This window comes from Mauremys mutica, chromosome 2 (genome assembly GCF_020497125.1).
Source record: "Mauremys mutica isolate MM-2020 ecotype Southern chromosome 2, ASM2049712v1, whole genome shotgun sequence".
Lineage (NCBI taxonomy): Eukaryota > Metazoa > Chordata > Testudines > Geoemydidae > Mauremys > Mauremys mutica.
The window spans coordinates 178,111,827-178,134,310 of record NC_059073.1 but is presented as its reverse complement, the minus strand read 5'-3'; the positions used below and the strand labels follow the sequence as shown (position 1 = coordinate 178,134,310).

The following is a 22,484-nucleotide window of genomic DNA, read 5'->3' as shown; positions in this document are numbered from 1 at the left end:
CTCACCTCAGTCCCTGGAAAAATCATGGAGCAGGTCCTCAAGGAAACCATTTTGAAGCACTTGGAGGAGAGGAAGGTGATCAGGAACAATCAACATGGATTCACCAAGGCCAAGCCATACCTGACCAACCTGATTGCCTTTTATGATAAGATAACTAGCTCTGTGGATATGCTGGACGTGATGTATCTTTTATTCAATATCTTCATTAACAATCTGGAGGATGGTGTGGACTGCACCCTTAGCAAGTTTGCAGATGACACTAAACTGGGAGGAGTGGTTGATACGCTGGAGGGTAGGGATAGGATACAGAGGGACGTAGACAAATTAGAGGATTGGGCCAAAAGAAATATGATGAGGTTCAACAAGGACAAGTGCAGAGTCCTGCACTTAGGACGGAAGAATCCCATGCACTGCTACAGACTAGGGACCGAATGGCTGGGCAGCAGTTCTGCAGAAAAGGACCTAGGGGTTACGGTGGACGAAAAGCTGAATATGAGTCAACAGTGTGCCCTTGTTGCCAAGAAGGCTAATGGCATTTTGGGTTGTATAAGTAGGGGCATTTCCAGCAGATCGAGGGATGTGATCGTTCCCCTCTACTCAGCACTGGTGAGGCCTCATTTGGAGTACTGTGTCCAGTTTTGGGCCCCACACTACAAGAAGGATGTGGATCAATTGGAGAGAGTCCAGCGGAGGGCAACAAAAATGACTAGGGGGCTAGAGCACATGACTTATGAGGAGAGGCTGAGGGAACTGGGATTGTTTAGTCTGCAGAAGAGAAGAATGGGGGGGAATTTGATAGCTGCTTTCAACTACCTGAAAGGGGGTTCCAAAGAGGATGGATCTAGACTGTTTTCAGTGGTAGAAGATGACAGAACAAGGAGTAATGGTCTCAAGTTGCAGAGGGAGAGGTTTAGGTTGGATATTAGGAAAAACTTTTTCACTAGTAGGGTGGTGAAGAACTGGAATGGGTTACCTAGGGAAGTGGTGGAATCTCCTTCCTTAGAGGTTTTTAAGGTCAGGCTTGACAAAGCCCTGGCTGGGATGATTTAGTTGGGTTTGGTCCTGCTTTGAGCAGGGGGTTGGACTAGATGACCTCCTGAGGTCCCTTCCAACCCTGAGATTCTATGACTTTAGCAAAGCTTTTGATACGATCTCCCACAGTATTCTTGCCAGCAAGTTAAAAAAGTATGGATTGGCTAAATGGACTACAAGGTGAACAGAAAGCTGGCTAGATTGTTGGGCTCAATGGATAGTGATCAACGGATCAATGTCTAGTTGGCAGTCAGTATCAAGCGGAGTGCCCCGGGGTGGGTCCTGGGGCCGGTTTTGTTCAACATCTTCATTAATGATCTGGACGATGGGATTGCACCCTCAGCAAGTTTGTGGATTACACTAAGCTGGAGGGTAGGGATAGGGTCCAGAGTGACCTAGACAAATTGGAGGATTGGGCCAAAAGAAATCTGATGAGGTTCAACAAGGACAAGTGCAGAGTCCTGCATTTAGGAAGGAAGAATCCTATGCACTGCTACGGGCTGGGGACCGACTGTCTAAGCAGCAGTTCTGCAGAAAAGGACCTGGGGATTACAGTGGACAAGAAGCTGGATATGAGTCAACAGTGTGCCCTTGTTGCCAAGAAGGCCAACGGCATATTGGGCTGTATCAGTAGGAGCATTGCCAGCAGACCGAGGGAAGTGATTATTCCCCTCTATTCGGCACTGGTGAGGCCACATCTGGAATATTGCGTCCAGTTTTGGGCCCCCCACTACAGAAAAGATGAGGACAAATTGGAGAGAGTCAAGCAGAGGACAGTGAAAATAATCAGGGTGCTGGGGTACATGACTTACAAGGAGAGGCTGAGGAAACTGGGCTTGTTTAGTCTGCAGAAAAGTGAGGAGGGATTTGATAGCAGCCCTCAACTACCTGAAGGGGGGTTCCAAAGAGGATGGAGCTCGGCTGTTCTCAGTGGTGGCAGATGACAGAACAAGGAGCAGTGGTCTCAAGTTGCAGTGGTCTCAAGTTGCAGTGCGGGAGGTCTAGGTTGGATATTAGGTAACACTATTTCACTAGGAGGGTGGTGAAGCACTGGAATGGGTTACCTAGGGAGGTGGTGGAATCTCCATCCTTAGAGGTTTTTAAGGCCTGGCTTGACAAAGCCCTGGCTAGGATGATTTAGTTGGTGTTGGTCCAGCTTTGAGCAGGGTGTTGGACTAGAAGACCTCCTGAGGTCTCTTCCAACCCTAATCTTCTATGATTCTTCTATGCCAAGAGAAGAGTGGTTCTGTCAGCACAGTCAATGTTATATTCAGGGTAGTGGTATTAACACGCTGACAGAAAAAATCCTTCTGTCAGCTTATGCTGTATCTGTGCCCTGGGGCTCCATCTGTATAGCTGTATCAACATAGCTATACTGGCAAAGAACTAGTAGTATTGACAAGGCCTAAGTTATAAAGTTGTATATACAACGGTTTTATTCTTTTATAAGTTACCAAACACAAAACTAGTTCCCTGAAGCAACAACTAAATATACACTTACAAATATAAATAAAGGAAAACATAGTGTGTTTCAGCACTAACAGAAAATTAGAAAAAAATGATCTCACTGTTTCTAGTCTCACTCTCACTGTGAGGAAGAATGAGCAGGATGTGCCAAATCATAAGGAAAAAGCTTCAAACACTGCCATTCTACTTTAAACAGATCTAATCCACATGACCCTTTGGGAAGCTGAGATGCAAATAAAGGCACTGTTAAGCAAAGAGCAAGAGGTATTGCAACTCCAATTAGAATATAGGTCTACTGTAACTGTATAATAAGCAATCCAGTGAAAAGAGTTTTTCATAGTCAGATAGGGCCATAAATTTCTAGAGGAAAATTAGCAGACATTTTAGGTGTCCTTGGATTGGCACCCCAGAAAATCTGCATTGGTCACTTGTGCCTATCTAGTATGTTGTAAGCAAAAATCATCTGGTTTGTGACTGACCGCATCCATCAGAGAAATACCATTTACATGGGGGGGGGGGGGGAATTTTCTCATCTGTAAGGCGTAGAAAGAAAAAAGTGCACAGACTTCTGGAACACTACATGACCTTGATGAGGTCCCCATGATGGTGTACGTGAACTGTGAGACATCACTGTCAATAACTCTGTATTCATTTTCAGAAATAGCAAACAAATTAAAAATATTAAGGAAAACCATTATATGCTGAAAATAGATTTTGATGTAAGATTCTGAAGTGTTACTAAGTAAATTAAGGTCAAGCTTTTCAAAGCAATGCAGGGATTTAGCCACAAATCTTAAATTTAAAGTAATGGAATATATGTGGCTAAATTCTCTGCATCATTGTTTTTGTTGTTGCTGTTGTTCATAATTATTTAACATTTATATCATGATAGTGCCTAGACACCTCGACCAGGTTAAGGCCCCATTGTGCTAGGCATTGTACAAACGTAATAGAAATGGCAAATCCTTGCCCCAAAGAGTTTAAAATCTAGCTCAGAAAATCTCATCCTAAGTATTTTTCTGCCTATATTTTATTATTTTCAATAGAGCCCTGGTTTCATGGGCTTTTCTGTCATGGCCCTATGACTTAGGATGTTCACATCTCACTGGTACTGATAGAAAAGAAGTGGCACATATTACACCTAGCCACAACATGTGCCTTCCTGAGCTAGTATGCCTCAAGAGTGTGCCTCCTGCCTCAAGGTCTGACTCTGGTGGGCAGAAATCCATATCCACAGACCCAGTTGTGGCCTCATTGGGAAGGCAGGGAATGCTCTCACAAGCATAAAAGTAGATACCACAGTGGTTGAAGCTCTGGTTGGGTGTTCCTTGCTGGAATCGATGGATCCCAATGTTTCAGCGTCATTGGTACAAGTGGAATTGGTGCTATGAATTATCTGATAGGCCAGGTTAAGTGCACTTATTAAGCTCCAGTTAGAAATTATCTTTCCCTCCTGGGACACATGGCTTCATGCAGTTTGGAGTGGCTCATGACTGTTTGTGCCTACCTCAGGGATGACTGTCAAAAACAGGGCAGACACCCCAAACTGGTGGTAAGTTCTATAATTAGATTTCACCAACCCAGTAACAAATGTGAACAAAAGCACACATACACACAAATGGGTTACCATCTATGATTCCCAAAGACAACAGAGATTCCATTCAAAATGTCTTTCTCAGCAGACCCAGGTTGATTCTGGGGATCTCTGCTTCGTTTAGTGTCTCTGGCTCTATGAGAATTCAAACAGCAAAGAGATAATAATTTTTCCTTGTGAAGCATTTTTATATCTTTTTCCCTCAGAAAAACAGATCCCTTCTTCATGGGGGAAAAGGGGAGGAATACACTTAAAGTTTTTTATCCTTGATCTCGCACAGTGGCTTCTTTGCGTTTAAATTAACAGGATTTAACATCATCTTGTTAGAGACTATCATTTTCATTACACAAGGTTTTTCCCTGTTTGATGAGTTATGTAGTCACAGAGGATTACAATACAAATGCTTGTTATCAATTTATAACAGAGGATATAATTGAGAGAACAATACATGCAGCATCCTATTTGCATTTTATAAAGCACTGAACACATTCTTATCAACTTAGCATCTTATATTTATTTTGATACTTCAAACACACAGGTAAGCAAGGCTAGTTTCCAGCTATGTATTTGTAAGTGTTCAGTGAAGCCTGAGGCCTTGGCATGAATTGGCATCTGGTCTGCCAGCATTACAACCCCATTCGCCAGAGTCCACTAAGTTGCCTAGAGGCATGGCACCAAACAGTGTATTCACTAGCCAAACACAGCATGAATTCTAGAGTTACAATTCTTTCCAAAGTAATGTGGTGGAAGGATTCCCATCAGGTATGTGTGGGCATCCCCTTCCTATTCCCCTCGCTGGACAGGATGATCATTATAGAAGCTTCCCTCTTGGGCTTGGGGTTCCACGTGGACAACCAGACAGCACAGGGCACTTGGATGCCCAGCAAAGCCAGGATGCATGACTTCTGGAACTTTGGGCAATCCAAGAAGCTTGCAAAGTTTTTGTGCAATGTATCCAGTTCCACTATGTCCTTATAATGTCAGACAATATCACAACCGTCTTCTACATCTATAAACAAGGAGGGGCACAATCCATCCCCCTGTGTGTAGGAGCAGTCACTCTGTAGAACTGATGTATCAGGAATCAAATCATCGTGTCATCAGCCAATCTTCTGGGAGCTCAGAATGTGTCGGCGGACACTCTCCACAGGCATTTTGCCATCAGTCACAAGTGGAAGCAGTCCTTTCGTGATCCCTTGACCCGGAAGAAGGGCAGGATCAAGCATCCCAACCCCAAAGCACTTCATCTCCTGGCTTGGTTTTTGGATTGCTGTCATCCCCAGAACATTCCTGCTCTCAGGCTGTACAAACCATCCTTGATAACAGCAGAAAAGATTCCTGTAGGAAAAGCTATTCAGCCAAGTGAAGGTGTTTTTCCACCTGAGTACAGCTGAAACACATGTCTCCTGAGTCAGCAGATTTTCCCCTTATTTCTCTCAAAATGATTGGGCTCTCCCTCATTTCTGTAGTCCCCCTGGTAACAATCAGTACATGCCATCCGCTATCAGATGATTATTTAATTTTCACTCACCCGTTGACTAACAGATTCTTAAAAGGCCAAATCAGAACTTTCCGGCCAGTAAGGAAGCCTGTCCCTCACAGGGACATAAACCTTGTACTTTCATCACTCACTAAGTTTCCCTTTGAAACACTAGCCACGTGTTCCAGGTATCACCTGTTAATGAAAGTTTTATTCTTTGCGCCATCACTTCAGCCAAAAGGATAAATGAGCTTGGAGCCCGACTGGCAGAGCCTCCATTCTCTATATTCCATAAGTACAACATCTCATTAGGACTACATCTGAAGTTCACCCCAAGGCACTTTCAGAGTTCCAGTTAAACCAGTCAGTCCACTTACCTGTTTTTTCCCTGAAGCCACATGCATCTGAGTAGGATAGAAGACTTCATTCCCTTGACATGCGACGAGCCTTGGCCTGCTACCTGCAAAGGATGAAACCAATCAGAAATCATCTAGACTGTTTCTCACCATAGCAGAGTGACTCTGAGGTCAAGCTATATCTCCCAGAGTCTCTAAATGGATCTCAGGCTGTATCCTACTCTTCTACCAGCTGTCACATCTTCCTCCCCTCATGGATAAGGGCTTATTCTACAGGAGCACAAGCAACATCAGTGACATCGCTTTGGGATGTGCCTCTACTTGACATTTGCAAAGTAGCTACATGGAGTTCCATCCACACATTCATGAGACATTAGGCTCTAATACAGGACTCCTTAGCTGGTGCATCTTTTGGGTCAACAGTCCTTCAAATGACTCTGCCACCTGCATCCTCGCATTCTAGAGTACTGCTTGTCATTCACCTGCAGTGGAATGTACATAAGAACCAGCACTCAAAGAAGAGAAGGTTAATTATCTTATAATAACTGGAGGGTGTTTGAAATGTGTGCGCCCTCTGTATGCCACTACTCGCCCTCCTTCCCCTCTGCTTCGGATCATTCCTGGATTTACAGTAGAGAAGGAACTGGAGAGGTGATTGGTCTACTCCACCCTTTATACCCTTGGCTCGAGGCACAATGAGAGCAAGGGCACATGCGCAGACCAACAGACACTGGCTGCAAGAATTCTCCAACTCCAGGCACATAAAGTGCATGTGCACCCACAGTGGAATACAAATAGGGACCACACATCTCAAAGAACCTCCAGTATCTGTAAGGTAAGTAACTTTCTCATATAGAATTCATGTAATGAGTTGGAACATAGAGTTGAAATAATGGCTGTGCTTGGGGAAACTGGAGTTTTGGGGGAAGAAATTAGAATGCTTAGAAGACGTTTGTCAAATGATTGCAAGAAATAATATCCAGAGGCCAAATCCTGAGATTTGTAGTTGTTTTTCATGTCATTCTCAGTCAGATTACCATGAACTTCAATGGGAATTCTGCTTGAATAAAAACTGAGTAAGGACCTCTAGGCATGATTCCTACAATACACTGTACTTTGAAATGAAATTGCTGGTTTAAGCAACACAAGCAACCAAAAGCACATCATCCCAGACCACGGCTCACTTTGCTGTCTTGAGCTGACCGCTGGGTCAGACTCAAGGTTTTGGTTGTAATTTCCAAAGCCTTGTATGGAAGTATCCATCTCACTTATTATAGTATAGTAGACTGTTGTCTGACAAAGTACTACTGATGGTGTAGTAGTACACTATAATAGCCTTTTGTCTTTTACTTTAGATGCTAAATGGCCTTTTCCTCAGTTTCATTTTCCCAGGCCATCATAGTTCCCTGGTGGCTTGCAAAAGATGAGGATAGAAGGAACAGTGAAACTAGAGCACCATTGGCAAAAACAGCATACCAAGTTGGACAATTGCAACATAAAGCTCATGTGAAGTCTTATGATTTTATTTGAATGTCCTAGCATTTATTCATGTTTGTTGATTTTTCCTTTGTTTAATAGGAAAGAAGACTTCAGAGCAAAGCAACTAGTGAGCTGCATACATTATTCATATGTTAATTTCTGCTCTTTGTCAGGCCATGCACAGATTGTCCATCTCCTGTTAGAAAGAAATAAGTTTGGAACCATCCCATCTGATAGCCAAGGGGCAACACCCTTACATTATGCAGCACAGAGCAACTTTGCTGTAAGTATGTATGTATGTAAGTATGTAAGTATCTGAAACATAAAGCAAATTATTTTAATATATAACATAGATTATACAAATTATTGTAGAATAATAATTATCAAGTATCAAGCGGAGTGCCCTAGGGGTCCATCCTGGGGCCGTTTTTTTTCAACATCTTTATTAATGATCTGGATGATGAGATAGATTTCACCCTCAACAAGTTCGCGGATGACACTAAGATGGGGGGAGAGGTAGATATGCTGGAGGGTAGGGATAGGGTCCAGAGTGACCTAGACAAATTGGAGGATTGGGCCAAAAGAAATCTGATGAGGTTCAACAAGGACAAGTGCAGACTCCTGCACTTAGGGCAGAAGAATCCCATGCACCACTACAGGCTGGGGACCAACTGTCTAAGCAGCAGTTCTGCAGAAAAGAACCTGGGGATTACAGTGGATGAGAAGCTGGATATGAGTCAGCAGTGTGCCCATGTTGCCAGAAAGGCTAACAGCATATTGGGCTGTATTAGCAGAAATTAGTAGAAGTGATTATTCCCCTCTATTCGGCACTGGTGAGGCCATATCTGGAGTACTGCATCCAGTTTTTGGTCCCCCATACAGAAAGGATGTGGACAAATTGGAGAGAGTCAAATGGAGGGCAATGCAAATGATCAGGGTGCTGGGGCACATGACTTACGAGGAGAGGCTGAGGGAACTTGGATTGTTTAGTCTGCAGAAGAGAAGAGTGAGGGGGGATTTGATAGCAGCCTTCAACTACCTGAAGGGGGTTTCCAAAGAGGATGGAGCTTGGCTGTTCAGTGGTGGCAGATGACAGAACAAGGAGCAGTGGTCTCAAGTTGCAGTGGGGGAGGTCTAGGTTGGATATTAGGAAACACTATTTCACTAGGAGGGTGGTGAAGCACTGGAATGGGTTACCTAGGGAAGTGGTGGAATCTCCATCCTTAGAGGTTTTTAAGGCCTGGCTTGACAGAGTTCTGGCTGGAATGATTTAGTTGGTGTTGGTCCTGCTTTGAGCAGGGTGTTGGACTAGATGACCTCCTGAGGTCTCTTTCAACCCTAATCTTCTATGATTCTATGAAATAGGATAGCCCTGAGAACAGATTTCTAATGATTTGTAGAGTAATCTGTATCTAGAGGTGTGTTCACAAGTTTTATTCAGTTTTCTTGTATTGTGTGCCATATAGATGATGGATTTCAAAATGTTAATATTAAAAAACTTTTTCAAACATGATTAGAATAGTCTATGTCATAGCATCCTGGTAACTGCATGTAATAATAAAGAACAATAGAAAACAGAATGGCATATCCATTATCTGATGTTTCATAATACATTTCTTTCTGAACCTCTGGCCACATGTTTAAACCAATTGCTCACAAACTGTGCATAGTGGGATCATGTATATGTGCACATGCACTTGTGTAGCTGGTGGCCTTTAATACTGTAGTTATGGCTTAAAGAAACTGATTAATTTCTTAATATCTCCCATTATAAATGTAGCATTTGTCCCATGAAACATAGCTAAAGAATAGTCTAGTCCCCTGCTATTGCATAGCTCCATAGTCCAATATGGAGCATCTCCATGTTAACACCATATCCTAGAAGGTGCAAACATGGAAAATCAATGGGCTAACTTGTGCAGTTTCAAATCATAAGGTTCAGTGTCTCTGGCATTTTTACTGTCATCATTCATTTTTATTCTCTTTTATATAGAAATCAGTAAACATATTACAGCTAAGTACAAAACATATCAACTTAAATGTCAGAGAGGCAAAAAATAAAAAATACCAAAGGTCCCTCTCATTGGTGATAAAGTATAAAGTGTTTTTAGTTTAGCCTCATCATCTGAGCACAGCTCTGTGGAACTTACACATTTTTCCAGAATTTTTTCTGTTGACTTGTATCATCAAGAAAAAGTATATCTTCCATTACAGTGTGCACAGTTTGGCTGGGTACAGGACTCCATCCTCACTTGCTTGAAGAATTTCCTGCTTTCTAGTTTGGTCAGATGCATTTAAGGAGACAGTAGAATAGTTCTCTTTTTATGTGAGTTGTAATGATGATCTTGATGCTTTATTTATCCTTTCTCTGTTCCTATTAATAAAATGCTTGCAAAATGATTGTTCATTTTAATTCTCTTCCTTACTGCTGGCTTATCTCAGGAATATTAAAAGCCTTCATTACATATAATTTTCATCTTCTGCATTTAGCTGGAAGATTTTTTGCCATTTTCCAATTCATCTATATTTGTATCCTGACTCTTTATCCTGTTCTTTCTCCTCTTACCCATCCTCCTTGCTATTAATTGGCCAGTCCTTTAAGAGCTCTGCACATGAAGAAGAATATGGAATGGACTGAGATTCCCCCCCATTGTCTGCAGCACAGGAATTTTTCCAGGAATTTGCTCATATGTAATATGTCTGCTTGATCCAAACAAATAACCTCCCCTTTCTAGACTAAGGCAGGAGAGATATGTTCCTTTCCAATAAGCCAGTGAGAAAAGTTCCTTCCTGGCCACAGTCTTTTATCTCATGTTAGTTACCATATTTTGTCTAACATAAGGTATATAAACACTCCTTTTTTCCTGGTGAAAACAGACCCACTAAGAAGATTCCTCCTTTCACATAGCCTCCTGCAATTCAATAGCACTTCGCCATATCTGGATTGGTTTTATTATTAAAATAATGCCAGGCAATATGGAAAAGAAAAAATCAGGTCTCATGTAAAGTCCATTTTTGACTCTATTGAAACTCTCCCTTTGTGTGGAGGTATTATTTAATATTCTCTAGGGCTTCTTGACAGTGCAGCACCTAGAAATAAGAGGGTTAGTTCTTTTTCCTTTTCTTAATGAGCTTTATGGGTTTGTGGTTTTGTATTTGTTTTCTCTACTTATAATACAAATTAAAAATATAAAGTCAGGTAAAGTGCATGCTCCTTTTCTCCTTTAGTTTGCTAAACTAGCAAATTCTAATTCATTCTGTTTCTGTCTTCAGGTTATGGTGTTGTCTTTGTCTTGGGAAAAGGAGCTATTTTAATAGCCTTTTCAAATCTTTGAGACTGTTCTGTTGTTGTGGGGTTTTTTTCTCCTATAAAAGGAACTGAGAAAAGCTTGGTTAAAAGAAAGATTGAAATGTTTTACCATAATGGAAAAAAATAAAATAATGTATTTGGGAAAGAATGCTTAATGGTATAGAGGTCCAGCCTTCTTACTACTCTCCACTTTGCAGAATTTCAAGCAGTGCAGCGTTAAGGCAAGGCGCTGAGTTCTTGGCCTAATGAGTATCAGTTTGTACCTGAGGTAGTGAGGGTCAATGAAAGCACAGAGAGTAGTAAACACCTGCTGTGTGTGTGTGTTTTAATGGTTCCAGTTTCTCATTATTTCTGCATTGATCTTATATAATAAACTAATAGTAGTTTAAGCACTGTGCTTCTGCACTGGGGCTTTAACAGGTCCAGGCAGGAGAATAGACAGGTTTCTGGGGTGTGGTCACAGTGCAAGGAATCCTCCTCCTCCCCTGGGGTGAGCTGGTGAGGCTGAACCGGGGGTCAAATTAGAGAAGAGGCAGTGGTGGTTAGGGAACAGTAGATTTTCTGTCAAAACTGTTCTTCAATGGAAAACAACTTTTTTTCATGAAAAGTATCTGCTTTCTGTGGTAACTTTCAATTTCCATCAAAATACTTAGGCTGAAATCTTTCAGTTTTCGAGTTTTCAGTGAAAACTTGAAAGTTTCCATCAGAAAACATTTTTGTTTTCATTTCTGCAAGGGAAAAAAATTAAAATCAGCTCTAGTGGTGGTACCCTTCCAAGCTCCACCCATGTGAGCCAACAAAATGAGGTGCTGCTCACAGTAGATTGTGCAGATACTCCAAATACGATTGTATGTGCTGCTTGCTTCCACTGGTCTCTCTGAATTTGGCTCCCCCTAATTGAGTCTTGAATATGCCATGGGCTCTGCTAGGTTCTTCCAGGGTTGACTGTTTTTTGAATAAGTGTTGGCATCTCCCAAACACCACCTACTTGCGGCACCAAAATGATACCTCACCTATTTCATATCAGAGGGGTAGCCGTGTTAGTCTGGATCTGTAAAAGCAGCAAAGAGTCTTGTGGCACCTTATAGACTAACAGACGTTTTGGAGCATGAGCTTTTTGGTTAATCTTCTATCACTGAACCTCAGTCCAGATGCTTTTGAACAACCACCACAACACCTAATGTATAATATATTTTAAATCCAAAGAGGAAGTAGCAAGGACTGCTCTTTGAGACACTAGGGACTAGAGTCTGACATTAGGAACAACCCTAATTAAGCAGAGTAACCCGAGGAAGCATAGTGATTCAGAGATAAACTCTGAATCACAATTCCTCCCCTTATTCCTCCTGCTCCTTTGTGGTAATAATTTACTGATCACCTATACTAGTAGTTAATTACTTACTTCCCTGCCAAACCCCTGCTCTGGCTTAGCTACTCTGGAAAGCAAATAGGGTGGCGGTTAGAACCCACGTCCAATCTGCTCTGGAGATGGAATAAGTGAATGAGTAACCCCACTTACTCTGTTATATACCTAGACCCAAAATGTGGGTCATCCATGCAGGAGTGTAAGGAGGTTCCTAGTTGCCCTTTGTTCCCTTGTGTGGGCATATAGTCCAAGTTAGAATCTAGCCCAAAACGATCAGTGACTTCTCACCTGGGAATTATTTCCCCCTCTCTGTATATTAAACCATTCTGAGTATGGTCTGTATCACTTCAAGTATCATCAATAGGCCTGATATTGCACCACTGAAGTCTACAGGAATTTATTCGTTTAAATAGAAGCTGGGTCAAGCTATTTTTTTTCCAAGTATCAGATAGTGTCCATAGCAAATTTTCCTGATCTGATACTCACTTCTCTAGCTCCGGTAATTTATATGTGCTTGTGATTATCATATTATCCTTTTCACCATAGTTTCAACATATTTAATTCGATTTGTGCATCATCCTCTAATATAAATGTCTTTAAAATAACCTGATTTAGCGCCTTCATCGTTCCTCATGTCTTGTGTTAAATGTCTCCTGTGATTCACTTTCTTTTTTATCCTTTCCTCTTGCTTCCCTTCAATATGTTTCATGTATGATGGCCTTCCTAAGTTTCTATGCTCCTCTCACATTTTTGCCTCAGTGGTCAGTCTCTTATGTGGCCTACATTGTACATTGATTGAACCTAGTCTTCACTTCTGCATCTTCCCTACTCTTTCAATTTTAATTATGACTTTTTTGTTTATGTACTTATAATCTCTTTGTTAAACCATGCAAACTAGTTCTTGCCTTTACATGCTTACTTAAAAACCGGGATAGGTCTAAGCTGCATTCTAAGTAGAGCCTACTTGTACAGCTGCCTCTCCTCCCTTACTTTTAAAATTGTTGCTCTAGTTTATCCTCTCAAAAATGTATCCCTGATGCAGCATAATATACTGAGTTGGCCTTTCAGGGTCACAAGTCTGATTTCTAATTTGCTCGTGCTAAAGGTAACCTGAGGCAGAGGAAAAGAGAAAGGAGCATAAACGCTGTCAAGTCAAGTGTAAAGGTATAATTAGGCAGGTCAAAAAATAATTTGAAGAGAAATTAGCACATGACACAAAAGCTAACAGCAAAAAAAAATTTAAATACATCAGAAGCAGGAAGCCTGCCAAACAGTCAGTGGGGCCACTGGATGATCAAGGTGCTAAAGGAGTGCTCAAGGAAGATAAGGCCATTGCGGAGAAGCTAAATCAATTCTTTGCATTGGTCTTCACTGCAGAGGATGTGAGGGAGATTTCCACTCTTTTTAGGTGATAAATCTGAGGAACTGTCCCAGATTGAGGTGTCATTAGAGGAGGTTTTGGAACAAATTGAAAAATTAAACAGCAATAAGTTGAAATTTCAGAACTACTAACTGTGATACGTAACCTATCACTTAAATCAGCTTCTGTACCAGATGACTCGAGGATAGCTAATGTGACGCCAATTTTAAAAAAAGGCAACTCTGTCAATTACAGGCCAGTAAGCCTAACTTCAGTACCAGACAAATTGGTTGAAACTGTAGTAAAGAACAAAAGTATTAAACATATAAATTAACACAAATTGTTGGGGAAGAGTCAACATGGCTTTTGTAAAGAGAAATCATGCCTCACCCGTTTTTTGGAATTTTTTGGTGAGTGTCAACAAACATGTGGAGAAGGGTGATCAAGTGGATGAAAAAAGTAGGCAGTCATGGCATAAGAGAGAAGATCCTTTTATACATCAGTAGCTGGTTAAAAGACAAGAAAGAAAGGGTAGAATAAATGGTCAGTTTTCAGAATACAGAGCGATAAATACTCATTGATGTGTACTTGGATCAGTACCATTCAACATATTCATACATGATCTGGAAAAAGAGGTAAACCATGAGGTGGCAAAAGTTGCAGCTGATACAAAATTACTTAAAATAGTTAAATCCAGAGTAGACTGTGAAAAATTACAAAGGGTCTCACAAAACTGGGTAACTGGGCAACAAAATGGCAGATGAAATTCAATGTTGATAAATGCAACATAATGCACATTGGGAAAACAGAATCCCAATTATACATACAAAATGATGGGTCTAAATTAGCTGTTACCACTCAAGAAAGAGATCTTGGAGTCTTTGTGAATAGTTCTCTGAAAACATCCACACAATGTGTAGATACAGTCAAAAAAGTGAACAGGATGTTAGAAACCATTAGGAAAGGTATGATAGTGTATAATTAATGTGATAGAAAATATCATAATGCCACTATTTAAATCCATGGTATGCCCACACCTTGCATACTTGAGTTCTGGTTGCCTCATCTCAAAAAAGATATATTAGAATTGGGAAAGGTACAAAGAAAGGCAACAAAAATGATTATGGTATGGAGAGATTGGAGAGACTGGGACTTTTCAGCTTGGAAAAGAAACGACTAAGGGAGGTTATGACAGGGGTCTAAAAAAACATGAATGGTATGGAGAAAGTAAATAAGGAAGTGTTATTTACTCTTTCATGTAACTCAAGAACCGGGGATCACCCAATGAAATTAATAGGCAGCAGGTTTAAAACAATCAAAAGGAAGTACTGCTTCACACAACCCGTAGTCAACTTGTGGAACTCATTGCCAGGGGATGTTGTGAAGTCCAAAATTATAAGTGGGTTCAAAAAAGAACTAGACATTAGCCAAGATGATCAGGGATGCAACCCCAGGCTCTGGGTGTACTAATCCTCTAAGTGCTGGGAGTGGAGAACAAGGGATGAACCACTTGATAACTGCCCTATTCTGTTCATTCCCTGTGAAGCCTCTGGCATTGGGCACTGTCAGAGACAGGATACTGGGCTACACGGACCATTGGTCTCACCCAGTATGGCCCTTCTTATGTTATTAGAATAATGACTCTCGAGCCTCATTCAGGGATGCATACATTCAACATCCTGTTCATTACCAGCTTGCCCCTGCTCTGTGATGGCACTAAGATGATTTACCCTTAGTGAGCACAGTTCCCTTTCAAAAACGAGCTCTGTTGCTATTGGTGTTATCTGTACAGAGAACCAGGTTCAAGTGGCCCATCTCATCTTCTACCAAGCTACAAACCCTCCTTTCAGAATACAGCTCCATCAGCTCCTTCCCGGTTTCAGGAGCTACTGGAATACATTAGGTTGAACTCAAAAGGTAGCTTACTCACTGTGCAGAGAGCTCAGGAAACCAAGATGAACTCACTGGTATAGACCCATTCCTGACTGCCCTGAATGCAAACTTTTTTGAATTATTTCCACAGAGGTACCTTTTAACATTTATTTTTTTTCCTTACGTCTTCACCTGGTAATTCATTTAGCATAGACAAACTGATCAAAAATAAAAATGTAAGTATTTTACATTTTGCCACTTGTAATGTATCTACCCATTAAGAGGTATTTACGTACTATCAAATACCCAACATTTGTACTGGCCCTCCAAGGGTTCCGGGACAGAACCCTTCTGGGTCCATAGTTCCCTCTCCCAAACTGATCTTTTGAAAGAAACCTTACTACCCCTTCCTTTACTACAGGCATTAACTACAGAACCAGCATCAGGTTAAATGAGTGGGTTTATTTGGAAAGTAGACCTTGTTGTTCTGCAAGTTAGAATCATAAATTCATAGAGTTTAAGATCAGAACAGACCATTCTGGATGGATGATTTAGTTGGGGATTGGTCCTGCTTTGAGCAGGGGGTTGGACTAGACACTAGATGACCTCCTGAAGTCCCTTCCAACCCTGATATTCTATGATTCTATGATTCATTCAACCATGTAGTCTGACCCTCAGTCCCTTAAATTTCACCCAGTTACTCGAGTATTGAGCCAAACAACTTGTGTTTGATGTAGGGCTAGGCTACACTAGAAGCTGCTATAGCGCATATGGTGAAGACTCTCTATGACAACAGGGGAGATCTCTCCTGTGAGTATAATAAATCCACCTCTGCCAGAGTTCCACCTCTGCTGGAGAAGGTCTACTGATCACATAGTGCTGTCCACACTTGGCACTTAGGTCGGTGTAACTTGCGTTGCTAAGGTGGGTGGCTTATTCACACCCCTGAGCAATGTAAGTTATACTGAAGTAAGTGGTACTCTAGACCTGGCCATAGGAATAATATAACTTGCTGGCTTTTGGCTGGTGGGGTCCTGTGAGCTCAGAGCACATATACCTGGCTTAGAGAGCTGCGAAGGGTGATTCTTCTGTGTTTTAGACTGTTTTGTTTCTTATAATTTGCTATTTTAGAAACTGTAGTGGAATTAGTGATGCTGGGAGGTGAATTAGAAAGGTCTTACATCACTGACAGCTTAAAACCAAAGTATCACCCGAGGAAGAGGTGCAGGAGTTTTTTCTTTGATTTAAAGAGAGGGTCTAGTGTGTCGATTACACAGTGGAAAGCCTGGGCTAAGCTTTTATGACTTTTCTCATCCTTCTGATGTACTATATTTTAGTAATTTAATAATCTGATTATTTTATTTACTATTAGAAATAGTGGTTTTGTCTCTAAAGATGTTACCTCTCATACAGTGAAACTATTATAGGATCACTTAGTGGTCTTTGAAAAATTAAATTCTATTCATGTGAAGTAGTATCCAAATTTGAAAAAAGAAGAGGAATTTTTTTTTCTTGAATTGCTCTGCTGTTTTGTCTACATGGTTATTTCTAGTAATGTTTTCCCATCATTTCCCTCACAGCGATTGTACATCTTGTGCATTCTAGTGATGTATGCATGATGCTTGACAGTAAAATTCAAGTCACAGAAAATTAAGTGAAATCAGAATAAGACCAGTGTATTCATAACTGTGACATAGCCATGGGTGTTATAAACAAGAAATAGGCATAGTAACAGAATAACACAATGATCAGGATTGAGAATCCTCCAACACTATATAAGTGATGATATTACAAGCTAGAAATGTTATGAGATATATTATATATAACCTTAAAAAGGAAAAATGAAGCCTTGTTTTGCTTCTTAATCAAAAACTGCTAATTAAAACAAAACAATAGTTTTTCTTCTGTCATTACAGACTCTTTTTATGTTAATTTCAATGGCATTCTTATTCAGTGAAGTTTTTCTGCAGGAAACAGTTGAAGTATTTTTGAAACATCCCTCTGTGAAAGATGACTCAGACCTTGAGGGAAGAACATCCTTTATGTGGGCAGCTGGGAAAGGCAGTGATGATGTCATCAGGACTATGCTGAATTTAAAATTGGACATTGATATCAACATGGCAGATAAATATGCTGGCACAGGTAAGGCTTGCTTTACAGTAAAGAGCTATTAGATGCTTGCATTTGGTTAAAAAAACTGCTAGAAACAATCATTAGTCATTTTATACACTTAGGAAAAATCCTACAAACATTTATACATGGGCTTAACTTTACACATTAGCAGTCCCAGAGTCTTCAATATGGGGAGAGAACTTTTTTTTGTGCAGATCAGAGCAGTTCTTCTGTTTGAGAACCAATTGAGAAAAAGGAGATATTACACTACACAAATATTAAATAAACATTAATATTAGAAGGGAAATGCTTTCTGTAGTTTTGAAGGGTAAAATAAGTAATAACTATCTAAAAACTAAAAATTAGGGCTGTCAAGCAATTAAAAAATTAATCGCGATTAATCTCACGATTAAAAAAATGCATGTTAAACACTGCACCGTTAATAAAAGAATACCATTTATTTAAATAATTTTGCATATTTTCTACATTTTCAAATCTATTGATTTCAGTTACAACACAGAATACAAAGTGTACACTGCTCACTTATATTTATTTTTATTACAAATATTTGCACTGTAAAAAACACAAGAAATAGTATTTTTCAATTCACCTAATACAAGTACTGTAGAGAAATATCTTTATCATGAAAGTTAAACTTACAAGTGTAGAATTATGTACAAAAAAAAACTACATTCAAAAATAAAACAATGTAAAACTTTAGATCCTATAAGTTCTCTCAGTGCTACTTCTTGTTCAGCTAATTGCTCAGACAAACAAGTTTGTTTATGTTTGCAGGAGATAATGCTGCCCTCTTCTTGTTTACAATATCAACTGAAAGTGAGAACAGGCATTCGCATGGCACTGTTGTAACTGGCATCGCAACATATTTATGTGCCAGATGCACTAAAGATTCATATGTCCCTTCTTGCTTCAACCACTGTACCAGAGGACATGCATACATGCTGATAACAGGTTCTGCTCAATAACCATCCAAAGCAGTACAGACTGGTGCATGTTCATTTTCATCATCTGAGTCAGATGCCACCAGCAGAAAAGTTGATTTTCTTTTTTGGTGGCTCAGGTTCTGTAGTTTCGCCATCGGAGTGTTGCTCTTTTAAGACCCCTGAAAGCATGCTCTACATCTCGTCCCTCTCAGATTTTGGAAGGCACTTCAGATTCTAAAACCTTGGGTTGAGTGCTGTAGCTATCTTTAGAAATCTCACATTAGTACCTTCTTTGTGTTTTGTCAAATCTGCAGTGAAATTGTTCTTAAAAAGAACAACATGTGCTAGGTCATCATCCGAGACTGCTATGTCATGAAATATATGGCAAAATGCGGGTAAAAGAGAGTAGGAGACATACAATTCTTCCCCAAGAAGTTCAGTCACAAATTTAATTAATGCATTATTTTTTTAACAAGCATCATCAGCATGGAAGCATGCCCTCTGGAATGGTGGCTGAAGCATGAAGGGGCATACGAATGTTTACCATAACTGGCATGTAAATACCTTGCAACGGAAGTGCCATGCGAACGTCTGTTCTCACTTTCAGGGATATTGTACATAAAAAGCAGGCAGCATTATCTCCCGTAAATGTAAACAAACTTGTTTGTCTTAGTGATTGGCTGAACAAGGAGTAGGACTGAGTGGACTTGAAGGCTCTAAAGTTTTACAATGTTTTGTTTTTTAGAGCAGTTATGTAACAAAAAAAATCTACATTTGTAAGTTGCTCTTTCATAACAAAGAGATTGCATTGCAGTACTTGTGTTGTAATTGAAATCAATATATTTAAAAACGTAGAAAAACATCCAAAAATATTTAATACATTTCAATTGGTATTCTGTTATTTAACAGTACAATTAAAACTGTGATTAATTGCAATTAATTTTTTTAATCACAATTAAGTTTTTGAGTGAATCACATGAGTTAACTGCAATTAATCGACAGCCCTACTAAAAATGGAAACATTGCAGCTTGAATATAAATAAACATTTCTCAATAGCTGAAGAAAACTTGTAGGTAATATAATAAACTACCCAGTGAAGTAGTTGAGTCATCAGCATGAAAACCATCAATAGGATACATATAATATTAGTAGGATTAATGTATTAAAAACTGTGACAATGCAAGCAGTTAAATGTGGTAACCCAACAGGTCTTTTACATCCTATTATCTAATCAATGCAAAAAGCTTAATGAAAGTATCACCGTGGTTCAGAATTAAAACACACAAAAGTAATGAATTTCAAGGTTATGGTTCTCATAATAACTGAATTCAATCTCATTTAATAGAAAAAGTCATACAATTTTGTAATAATAATATGCTGCTATTATATTTATACAGCACCTTTCATCTCAAAGGATTCCAAGTTGCTTTACAAACTATCCACGCATACACACAGATGTACCAATGACCTGTAGGAGATAGGGGGGTGACAGCAAGTCAGACAATCTGCATAGCACAATATGAGAGGAGAGGAATTTTGGACCTGGACATCATGGCAGATTGCTCCTCTTAAGCAGAGGACTATGATATTTGTAATACTCATGCTGAACTGACAGAACTTTGTTATTTAAAGATGGCTTGGAAAGGAGGAAAATGGTTTTATGTCTGAAAACTTTTTGTTGGAGGAGGGGTTTGGTTATGATTTTTTGAGTGATTGGCTTTCAGGGTTTGTTCTGATTATTTTTCCCCCATCTCATCTATTATTGTTGTTGGAAGAGCTTTTTGGATGATTTAGAGGTGTATATTAGAATGTTCTTTTAGTTACCGTGTGGGGAATTGAATTCCTGAGAGAGCTTTTTTCCCTTGTATTTACATTGGATAAGTGTTAACAGAGTGTTTGAGTTAAAATATTTCTTTCCTTCTTGGTTGATCACATTCCATTTCCTTAATACTTCACCAGTCAATACATAGAGTCAGAACTGAGAATCCTGAATTTCTATATAGAAAATCTCTTTTCAAAAACCTTTCAGGGCTTGTCTTCACTGCAGAGTTAATTCAAGTTATAACTTGAATGTTTCCCCTATCTTGAGTCCTATCCACAGAGACCCTTAACTTGAGTTGAAGGGTCCATCAGTGGATGTAAGCTAAAGCTTGAAATCACTCTTCAGCTGCTAGCATAATTTCTCTGTGCTATTAATATAGTCACTGTGCAGTAATCCAACCACTCTGTGTAGCTCAAGTGTTATTTCATAACATGACCATTCTCAGTCAAGCTAACTCGAGAATAGTTAATTTAAGGGTAGGTCACTGCAGAATTAACTCAAGTTAACTCAAGTTAATTAATGGGAGCTGCGGGAAGCGGTGGCCCGGCTTGTGCCACTTCCTGCAGCGCCCATTGGCCAGGAACGGTGAACCGCTTCCACTGGGAGCTGCGAGCAGCCATACCTGCAGACGCTCAGGTAAACAAAGCGTCTCGCGGCCCGCCAGGGGCTTACCCTGAACAAGCCACGAACCAAGTTTGGGAACCCCTGGGTTTGTGAGATTATTCAGACATGGGTTTTGTGCTTGGATAAGTCAAATGGTTTGTTTTACAGTCCTTTCTGTCTCACATAGCACATTGCAGTAATGTGTGACCATTTTCTAACCTCCATGTTTTGGTGAAAAAATTTTAATCCAAAAAAATGAATGCAAAAAAAGAGAGCTCCCCAAAACAACCCATTAATGCAAAACTACAATTGATTTGCACACGTTAAAAGTCAAGAAGTGCAAAATTCTGCCACTATTCCCGCCTTGTCCCCAAGCAATCTGAACTTGGCCATATTGAATTTATATGTTTTAGCATAAGAATTTCCATATTCAGTTCATCTGGCCTCCAGTTAACAGAAGATCACTCAAATACACCACCCCGAAATCACTCCCTTATCCCAGACTTATCTTTTCTGAAGACTTTGTATGTTTCCCATGGGTTTTGGGACAGTAAGGTTGAAAATAGTGCACAAGCCTAAGGGGACTGGGATACGATTGCTGTGGAGACCACAAGTTTGAATTTCCTGACTTTTGTGCTTGTGTTGGGTAAAGCTCAGCTATAACATCGCATTAATGTAGTTTTTTTGCATTTACTTATAAAGAACAAAATCTCCATTCAGGACAAAGCTTTGATAGAACATCAAGATGTTTCTTATTGTGCAGGAAAATGACACCAAGGAAAAGGAATTTCACTGTTCTCAGGGATCAGCACTGCAAGAGCATTGCAGGGGCAGCTTTATAGCTCTACCGTCACTGACTGTGTACAATGATGAGGGATCTGACTGTCGGTGGAACAAAGGTTCTATTGTGACCAGCTGGCTGAAGAATCTCTTCAGTCACCGTGACTCCATCACAGAAAATTTTCTTACAAGAAAATATTGAGCACAGAGTGGGAAACAAGATGCCTGCGTCAGAATGAGTGATGGAGGGGAAGAACCAGGCCAAGCTGACACAGCAGCTCTTTTTCTATTGTATTATTGCATACACTCCATCTGTTATCTGATTGAGTAGCTTATTGCCTTCAGTTTCATAAGGAGTGCAATACAGAACACAGAGTCTAGAGTTTATTGTGGGGTCAGAACATGTAATCAAGACCCGTCCAAATCTGCTAAGCAGCAGAGACCTACTTCATTCTTGTCAAATTTCCATGTATATCCAGCCACCCACCCAAATTGCTAGTGGATCAGCTTTCAGTGATTTTGGCTTCTTTTCACTAATGTAACTGAAGCTTCTGTACATAATTAATGATTTTTTCCCCCATGATAGCCCCAACAATTAAGCATTAGTGTATTTTAAAAAATTGATTGTATAGTGTAAATGTTCTGTGGAAAAATTTGAATCATGTTACTATGCACCTATGATTTCAGTTATTAAGGCTACACACTTTAGGGTTTGTTTTATTGACCATGTATATACTCTGTGAAGTAGATTGCAGCTTTTAGAGCTACAGCTGCGTAAGTGGGTGTACAGGGGCACTGTATCAGCATTCGTTCACATAGGCACTCAGCCTGTGGCAAACAGAGGCAGGCACAATGCTGCAGTATGCTGGAGGAACACATACAAGACTGGCCATTGATACATCTTGT

The 22,484-nt window shown here is 40.1% G+C and overlaps 1 protein-coding gene across 9 annotated transcripts in view; it reads left to right on the top strand.

The window, feature by feature from the left end:
• Positions 1-22,484, top strand: part of INVS (inversin) — a 234,669-nt gene that overhangs the window by 135,038 nt on the left and 77,147 nt on the right. For all 9 annotated transcript variants that reach the window (XM_045005806.1, XM_045005801.1, XM_045005802.1 and 6 more), the window contains 2 exons: positions 7,582-7,691; positions 17,287-17,458. In XM_045005806.1, coding sequence (XP_044861741.1) covers positions 7,582-7,691; positions 17,287-17,458 — 282 coding nt within the window. The remainder of the gene's footprint in view (positions 1-7,581; positions 7,692-17,286; positions 17,459-22,484) is intronic.